Raw genomic sequence first — 10003 nt, forward strand, 5'->3', positions numbered from 1 at the left:
GTCTTACGTGCAGTAACAACACTCAAATTTAGTTAAAATATAGCCATGACGGATCTACTTTTGATAAGCACTTTTTTTCTAACATCATAGTGCAAACGGTTTAAAAAAAATCATACATCACGTGAGAGATATTGTTGTTCGAAGCTTGGGTTTTTTGGATCTTGACTATCCACAAGTAGTAATACTTAGTATTAGTTACTACTATCTATTGTGCGTTACTACAATCCCATCGTGACGTTATTGTAACGTTATTGTAAGTGTGCAGTAAAGACCATAAGTTTTGTAGTAACAATGCGTCTTACTGCAATTCTCGAATAGTGTTACTGCATAAACATGCGGTAACATATACCTGCCATGCAGTAACAATTCCACTTTGTGCGGTAACAATTATATTTAGCATGTGATACTTTTAACCTATATTTTTTCTGATTCCAAGTTTACCGCAATCTCACCACAATGTTACTGCTAAACGTGCAGTAACGCTCTATATGTTCTACAGTAAAAAGGTGTTTTACTGCAATTCTTGTATAGTGTTATTGCATAAACATGCTGTAATGTGTAACTGTCAGGTGGTAACGTGTATCTGTCGTGCAATAACACTTTTACTTTTGTGCAGTAACAAGTATATGGTTATCATCTAAAACTTTGAACCCATATATTTTTGTTTCAATTCCTGATTTACTGCCATTCACCATAATACTACTGTCAAAAGTGCAGTAACGTCATATACATGCATGCAGTAACACTATATTGGAGGAAGGAGACCGGTTTTCTTGAGAAGAGTGAGGAAGAACGGTTTCTTGAGGGGAGCACGTAGATGCATTTTGAAATTTAATCCTCCCATGCAGTAACACTATAGCATCATGGTGGAAACGGTTTAAAAAATAATACACCTCTTATGAGATATTGCTTTTCGAGATTGGCATTTTGAACTTTAACCCTCCACATGCAGTAATAGAATGTGTAATTTGTAGTAACAATGGCATATACATACAGTAACATGGTTTTGCCAAATATATAAAATTATTCAAAACACTTCTATATCAATCAGACCTCGCTCAAAGCCACCTACATACTTTACCTATAGCCCACCTATTCGATTTTCAACTCGTAAAAATGACATAGTAAAACTACTATTATCGTGCAGTAACATAGCTACTTGAAAGTGGTAACATGCACCTATCTTGTAGTAACACTTATACTTTTATACAGTAACAACTATATGGTTAGCATGTGAGGCTTTAACCCATATATTTTTGCTTTAATTCCTAGTTTAACAAGTGAGATATAGTCTAGTGGTTGTTCTTATGTTGATTTAGTTGAAGGTCTTGTGTTCAAATCCTATTGATTGCAAATTTTTATTTTATTTTTTCACTCTAAAAGAATAGTCTTATATATATATATATATATATATATATATATATATATATATATATATATATATTAAAAAATGCCCTGTCTAACAATTTAGGAAGCGTGCACGCAGGACCTTTCGACGACAAAGAGACAGCGTGAGTGCAATTCGGAGAGACGGCGGCAGTGGCGCTTGCGTGAGTGCAATTCGGAGAGACGGCGGCAGTGGCGCTTCAGGCAGCCGCACGTTGCTGGAGGGGCAAGGCGGAGGGATGGCAGCGTGATCTCTTTGAAACAAGGGGCGCTTCCGGTTGTGTGCGTGCTTCAAACAACTTTGTCTTCTCCATATTACCACATCTATAGAGTCTAATTTTCTATGAGGAACTACTGAGTTCAAATGCGAAGACGGTATAATAATACGCTATGATGACAATGCAACGGATATCATTAGTAAAAAGGAAATCCAAATGGAACTTGCGTTTTTGGCGCGATCGTCGAGTAATTGAGAGAATTGAATTTTACTAAAATAGTTTCTAGCTTATGAAGTATTAACTGTCAAAAGGGAAATTTGAGCCTTCTTTGTTGTACTTGCTAATTCAATGTATACACATATAAGCTGTAACAGATGGTTTCATATTTGAGCCTTTTTTTTGCTGTACAAGCTCATTGCCTGTAACAAATGCTCATTGTTGGAAAATAAGAGAGATCAATCTAGAAATCAGCTCCTCTAGTTGCCAAGCTGCAAACGCATGTGAATGGAAAAAACAACACAGTGGGTAAGTTAGGAGAAGGTGACTTTTTCTCTTTTTCTGAAGTAAAGGTTGGAGCTTTGCTCATTATATTAAGAAGTTGGTTTCAGACTATAATTCGAGGATATTACATAGAACAAAAAGCAACTGAACTTTCACCATAAACTCCATTGCATAGCGAATATAGTAAGATGCACGGCCAGTTTTTTTTTTTGTTAAATTTCCTGCAGATAGAACCTTGTGTACAAAAACCGATCCAAAGAACATCTGCCTGGGTTCATCTGGTGCCCAACATAATGCTTTTGAAATTGTTACAGGTCATTGAATGATGACATGAGCACTGATTGCAGCTATCAATGCCTCCAAAAATCCTAAGCTATTATTAGAGGGGCATCAAGCTTACAAAGTTATCTTGAAAGGAGAGGCTAAGTGGCTATGGAGAAGAGAAATTCCAATGACCGCTTCTTCATCGTCAATCTCCAGCCGCCGCTGGCCTTCGTGAGGCATTTTGCCGCTTCACCCACAGTTGTCCAGCAGGAACTCAATGGCTGGGTGCTAGCAGCCAGGAGGATGGAGGTGGGCACAACGTGAGCCCCAATCAGAAAATCGAAGATGAATGTTTTTATTGAAATGGCATTGCAACTTTAACACTGCACTTCATTTGTCACCTGTTAGGATCTGGCATGGGCACAGATCACTTTTCAGTTTGTCCCATACATTAAGAACTTGGAAATTAAGACAACTGTAACACCACGATGTGCATCAGAAACCTTTTGGGACAGCAATAGAATGCAAACCCATCATTGATCTGCTCAATCTCTGTAGTTGAAAGTAAGCTACCTATGCCCATATACACAGAAAAAAACTCACAATGTAATTGCTTATATAACCAGGAATGAGAAATTAGTAAAGAAATAAATGAATTTTAATCAGATGGTCGTTATTACAAATATCGGAAATCTCCAATATGCACAGTTCTGCAAGATGCACATAATTATCACTGTAAACAGGTTAACAAGGATTCATGATTATGGAAGAATGACTACAAAGTTTGATTGCAACAGCATGGAAAATAAGTTTATTTTTTTTATCAAGCTGATGGAGAGAAACAATGGCTATATGGACAGGTAATCACATAATTAATTATGAGTACAACATATATGCGTGCACCACAACATTGTTTCAGGAAAAATGAATTTGCATCCTAACTAAAGAAGAATGCGATCAGTTATAAGCCAATATGGAAGTAGGAGTGCCCACAATCCCACATGGGGGAAAAATTCCAATGGTCAATATATGATTCATTCAGGAAATCAACTGATTTTTTTTCCAATGATCCATATATTTATATATATATGATTTATCATAACTTTCCAAGATGATCATACCTATATTGTTTCTGAATATAATCCAAAATCATCAACCAACAAAATCTTGATTTGTTTTATGTTCTCTACAAGAATTTCAGTCGCCACTCCTATTTTGGCTTCACAAAAGATATTTCAGATTTTACCTTTCCATAATTAAAAGAGTCAATTTGAAACCAGCAGATGGTGATTACCTTATCTGCCAATTGCAACGACCTGAGGATGCAACATGTTCACCTTCAAAGTAACATCAATGCAATACACAAGGATTGCACTAATATGTTGATTAGCAGAAGATGTTTGTTCGAACCTGGAAGATGCCGTCCTGCGAGGTTAGGTTGGCTGCCAAAGTGCCAATGAACTGCCACAGCCAGTGAAGTCACGCTCTGAGTCAATGGCGCCACTCGCTCCCCTGTTGCTCCCATGATCACCAAGGCTGCCAGCCGCTAGTCGCTAGACACATCCGGGACCAAATTTTTTTATTATCAAATAGCTTACCTGTACTTTTTCTTGAAAAATCATCATCCAATTAGATCATAACTTGTCTATATTCACCAGCCAATTTGGATCCTCAAATTACTTAAATAACTTACAGTGCATGATTCCTTAATACCTCCTTAATATATTGTCATCAACCCATATTTGTATCGTAACTTGTCTATCAAATAGTGAGCATAGAGAGAATTTATTTAACAAATAATCCTGCAGAACATGAATAACGAGTATAGAACATTCAGAAGAAAATCAGTGTAAGAAATATAAAAGGGTGAATACCCAACATGATCCTTGAACTTTCGTTTAAGGATCATTTTAGTCCCTGACATTTCGTATTGTCCAAACAAGTACCTTAAGTTTATTGTGTGATTCAATATAGCCCTTAGACCCTCTAAACATGCCATGTGTACATGCCACATCATCTATGCATGCAAATTCAATATTTAAATGTCCTTTACACCCTTATGTTTTCATAGGAAATAAAAAAAAATTATTGAGAAAACACAAAAAAAAACAGCTTTTGACCATTGGCAAAAATATGTAGCATTGATAGATAAATTTTTTTTGACATTTTTCTTTGTTTTATGATTGCTTCTTCTTGTTTTTATTTTCTTTATTTGATAGAAAATTGAAGGTTAAAATGGACATTTAAATGTTATCTTACATGCACGAATGACGTGGCATGTCCATGTAGTGTTTTAAGTGGGTCTAAGAACTATATTAAGCCGCATGATAATCTTAAGGGTCTTGTTTGGACATTATAACGTATATGCGGGGCCTAGGTTAGAGGTTACCTTCATTTATTGTGTGCTCCACGAAAAGTAAGGTAGGCGGTAGGTGGTGACAACTTTGTTCGTCCTTTATATCCCTCCATGTTCGGGTATATCATAAAGCTTAAGGCCGGACTCATTCTAGCAGACCAGGTAAGGGACAGTGTCCGAAACAACTGATAGAGTTATATCTTAACTTAATTAAGATAATTACCCATAGGAATCCCCTCTATCCTAACCCTACCATTTGGTTTTTGTCTTTGGATGAATCACGATCTTAGATAGTGCACACACGTTCCCTGTGATTAGATACCCCTGGAATACTCTGAGGTAAAGTGCTACAGCGGTATCCGTACTTTGCAAATTTATTTGTGTGCATAATAAATACCAACACCTACTTGTATTAGGATGATAGCTCAAGTATACTTCGAGCTCGAGCCTACACCCTAAAGTTTGATTGAGCTCCACTCACTTGGTCAAAGTTTAGACATGTTGACAAGTTTGTGTGCCCCTCGTCTAACATAATTTATAATAACATGCTACACCAGGACATCCATCATGCATTTGCGCTTTGTGTGCCATTCTCTTGGCATTTTAGGTTGTGTCGTAGGGCAATGGAGAGAGAGATTTAGAAGAAATGTCAACCCACAGAGTGACATTTTCATCTTTTCACGCGGGTAAAGAATATTGTAGTAACTACGTCTACAATGGCATGTGGTAGAAAAAGTGGTAAATTTGTTTGTATTGATCAATGGATGCTATGTTGATGACAAATATTCATTTTTGGACAAGCTCATTGCTTAGAATTGACTATTTTATTAGCAAATAGTATTGTTGTAAATCCACCGTAATTTGTGCCTTTCTTTTCACAAAAATATGGTGCTGGTGCCTTGCAAGTGCTTGCATGTAGTCTTTGAGCTATATGCCATCACAATCTTTTGCTTTTCTATACCATTTCCAGTTTGGTATACAAAGATGAATGCAAGTATGTGACATCAAGTCCGATGTGTGCTGCAAGGTGGGAAGCTTGGACATTGTTGATGACATGTGGGGGCTCTTGGATGTGATAGCTAGAGAGAAAGGGACGAGGAAATGAATGGAAAGATGAAGGGTGCATGAGAGACAAGTTATTACCTTGTGTTGGCATACAGTCATGAAATCGATTTTGTTTTTACATTCAATTGAAACACCTTTGCATAACTTCGTTAAGCGTTGTTGTGTTGTTGCTTTGTTTTGACGTGCCATGATAACGCCATACATTCTGTCTCAATATTAGTATCCAAATTAGGTTATAACCAACACAAGGCTACATGGAGGAAATTTATTTATGATATGGATGAGAATAATCCAAATCCTTCTATACAACAATTGTTTTTGACTTCATTGGGGCTTTAGGATTTGCCACTTCAAACAATGACAATTCAAGATTTGCTAATATATGTCTATGACATGTGGGACTAAGGTTAAAATATGAGCTGCGCGGTGTCAAATCTTAGAATGCCACTTGGAGGAGTGTCAAATCATGAAAAAATTCCATTACATTTTTCTCGTGAAAAAGGGCTAAATTTGAGGCCGTTAGATCAGAGATCGTACGACTAGGATATAGTCGTTTTGTCTATATATACCCATATCCCCCTCTAGACCTAATCGCTACCACTCCCAAATCCGCGCTGCCTCTTCATCTCCTTTTCACTCTCCTTCTCTTCTCTCGTCATCGTGTCCTTTCTCCCCTGGATCTCCCCTCTTTCTCCCCACACCCCTCTATTCCCAATAGGTTGTCTAGTCGGTACCCTGTCGCTCAACTAGTGCCCCTTTGCCATGCCCCCATCTACTCCAAGACAGGGTGATATGGAGGCAACTCCTTGGTAGCTCGAAAAACTCAACTCGAGGTAGAGCCCATATTTTGGATGGAGAATACATCGTCGGAAGTGGATATGAAAAACTCAACTCAAGGTAGAGCCCATATTTTGGATGGATAATACATCGTCGGAAGTGGATTTGGGATGCGCTGGCTTCATATTTGGTATAAGGTGTACCTCATCTCCCTATATGGATCGTGGAGAAACAAATAGAAGGTAAGAAACTCAATCTTTTTCTCCTAAACGACTACGTGATCGTTACACATCATTTTTCCATATATCTACATATAACGTCATCAATTCCCCACTCTTCTATTCATCTTTCTTCATCTCACAAAATTACCTTATAGATAGCTAATCATCTTGCAAAAATCTCAAGGAAATTCTAACCGAGCATGCTTTCTTTTTTCATCGGAAATGGAGTTGGTATTCACCAGCCCCGTTTTTGGTATCCTCCTCCCCAGTCATGAAGTAGAAAGAAGGTAAGAATCTCAATCTTTTTGCTAAATATGTACTCCCTCCGTCCCAAAAAAACCCCAACATAATTGGGGATGGGACATTATCTAGTCCAATATGTCCAGATGCATTGGACTAGGTAATGTCTGTCCAGATGCATTAGACTAGGTAATGTCCCATCCCCAACTATGTTGGAGTTTTTTGGACGGAGGGAAATATGTCCAGATGCATTGGACTAGGTAATGTCCCATCCCTAACTATGTTGGGGTTTTTTGAGATGGAGGGAGTAGTCGATTGGTATATACTATTATCATTTATCATTTTTCTATAGAACCAACATATCTCATGAGTCCTGGTTCTTCCCATCTCTCCCCATCTCACAAAATTAACTTGTAATCATCTCTCAGAATCGTGAGGAAGTTTGAACATGTACAACTTTCGCAATTCTTCGGTAGCCCAACCCCCACCAAGCAACACACAAGGATTTGCACGAATCCTTACGGTGTGAGTCATACACGGTCACTAATCACCTGTCACGATGCCACTACCCGGAAAAAAAAATCAGGCTCGCACACGCACACACTGCACAGAAACCGTGTGATCCATCCATCGCACGGTCGCCGGAGCTCGCCGCGCCGCCGGGACGGAGCACGGCCGGCGGCGACCAAACAGTCACACGGGCCACCGGACCAGCCGTCACCGAATCGCCGATTGCCGGCGCTGCCCTGCACCAAATCGAGCGGGATCGGTCGCGTTCGAAAGCTAGTTTCTGGCTCTACAGAACGGGAGTGGTCTCAGCCGAAATGGTCGATCGTGTCGACGGGAATCGCCTCTCGAAGTCGGGAGAGAAGCACACCAGTAACAATAGTTTCCAAAAACGAACCAACCATCACTCATCGAGCCATTTCTCCCTCGACTCTCAACCAAACCCCACAAATTTGGTCTCGTTCGAAAGCTAATTTGAGCAACTAAAATTCGTAGAAAGACCGCGTCGTGAAATATCCATCGTGGAGAGAGATATTTGCTCGCAAAGTCGGGGCAGAAACACACGAGGGAACAGCGGCCGGCGGCTGTAGCCCCATCCCGTGGGCGGAATCCGTGGCGCGGGCGCGTCGAGCGATCCCCGCCGTCGGATGGGTTCCGATCCGACGGCTGCGGTGGATCGTGGCGCGCATCCGCGTGGCTAATCCGTGGGATCGCGTCTCGACCAATCACAGCGCGTCAGCTGCGTCACCCGAGTCCTCCACTCGTCTCCGCTATTTAAGCCGCCGTCTTCGCCTCCGGCCTCCTCACCCACATCCGCCGCCGCCGCCGCAGAATCGGAAGCAATCCGCCGCGAGTCGCGACCATTTCTTGCGAGTAGTAGTAGAGGGGAGAGTGAGTGAGGGGCGTGCTGCAATGGCGACTGAGGAGGTTGTCCCTGAGGTTCCGGTGACCGAGGTGGAGGCTGCCGCGGCGGAGGAGGCCGTCGAGGAGACGACGGCGGCGGAGGAGAAGGCCGCCAAGCCGGCGAAGGAGAAGAAGAAGGCCGGCAGGCCGCCGAAGGAGAAGAAGGAGGCCAAGCCGGCGAAGGAGAAGAAGGTGAAGGAGGCCAAGGCCAAGAAGCCCCGCGTCGCCGCCGCCCACCCGCCGTACGCCGAGGTACTAACCGTCTCAACCCTCCGCCGTCGCGGGGATTCTTGGATTGAAATCATCGGATGGGTTTTGGATTCGTCTCGATCTATCGTTTGCTTTTGCGTGTTTGGATCTGATTTTGTTTTGGGGTTTTTTTCAGATGATCATGGAGGCGATCGTGGCGCTGAAGGAGAGGACTGGATCGAGCTCCCAGGCCATCGGCAAGCACATCCATGCCAACCATGGCGCCAACCTGCCGCCCAACTTCCGCAAGCTCCTCTCCGGCAACCTCAAGAAGCTCACCGCCGCCGGCAAGCTGGCCAAGGTCAAGAACTCCTTCAAGCTCTCCTCCACCCGCCCTGCCGCTCCGGCCGCCGCCGACGCCAAGCCCAAGGCCGCCCCCGCCACGAAGCCCAAGGTCAAGACCACCAAGGCCGCGAAGCCGGCTGCCAAGGCGAAGGCTCCTGCTACCACCAAGGCCGCGAAGCCGGCGACCAAGACCAAGATCAAGGTCGCCGCCGCGCCGGCGGCGAAGCCCAAGGCGTCTCCCAAGGCGAAGGCCAAGACCGCCACCTCGCCGGTGAAGCCCCGCGGCCGCCCTGCCAAGTCCGCCAAGACCTCTGCCAAGGACTCGCCTGCCAAGAAGGCGGCGCCGGTGGCTGCCAAGAAGAAGGCGGCGGCGACCAAGAAGAAGGCGTCGGTGGCTGCGGCGCCGGCTGCTCGCAAGGGTGCGGCGAGGAAGAGCATGAAGTAGAGGTCGCCGGCGATGATGCCACCTGGATTGGATTGCCCACCTTTTGATCTCCACAGGCGACAGCGCCATTAGCATCATCATCAGCAAGTAGTAGCAGAAATTGTGTTCTGTAAATGCTTGTTCGTCTTAGTTCGTTTCACCTCCCTCTAGGCGGTATCATCATCTTCTCGCCTGTAATGATAGGATCCCATCATCCTCAAAAACCATAATACAAATATCTATTTCGTCTTAATCTCTCGTGCATCTCTTTGTGAATCGTTCTTGAATTTTGATGCTGACCTCAGATTTGCCTGTAACTTTCATGTGCCTTGATTGGTTGATTTGGATTTGGGAATTCTACCGTACTAGTAGTACTGATGGGTCGCGAATGTTTCATGTGCAAAAATAATCAGCGATTCGAGTTGTGAAATTCTTTCGCGAAATTCTTTCGCTCCAGGGCGTTTGAATGCTGTAGTAACTGAAATTTGATTGGGGATACTGGTGGCGGAGTACTTTATACAGTTGTCCTTCGGTTGGATTTTTTGATTTTGAATTTGGACTCGGGAAGAACGCTCGCTTCGGAGGCGGGAAAACTTTCCATTTTTGG

General features: G+C 42.7%; 1 protein-coding gene and 1 non-coding gene across 2 annotated transcripts; both read left to right on the forward strand.

The window, feature by feature from the left end:
- Nucleotides 1–2109: 2109 nt before the first annotated feature.
- LOC112939794 (small nucleolar RNA J26) lies at nt 2110–2261 on the forward strand. Its single transcript, XR_003243656.1, has one exon. It is a non-coding gene; the product is annotated as a small nucleolar RNA J26 (small nucleolar RNA).
- A 6079-nt stretch (nt 2262–8340) lies between these two features.
- On the forward strand, nt 8341–9649 carry LOC4342583 (histone H1). The gene is made up of 2 exons (XM_015791255.3): nt 8341–8690; nt 8824–9649. Exons 1-2 carry the CDS (start codon nt 8448–8450, stop codon nt 9415–9417), a joined length of 837 nt encoding a protein of 278 aa, XP_015646741.1. The 5' UTR covers nt 8341–8447; the 3' UTR covers nt 9418–9649.
- Nucleotides 9650–10003: the final 354 nt, after the last annotated feature.

Source organism: Oryza sativa, chromosome 7 (genome assembly GCF_034140825.1).
Source record: "Oryza sativa Japonica Group chromosome 7, ASM3414082v1".
Taxonomy (NCBI): domain Eukaryota; kingdom Viridiplantae; phylum Streptophyta; class Magnoliopsida; order Poales; family Poaceae; genus Oryza; species Oryza sativa.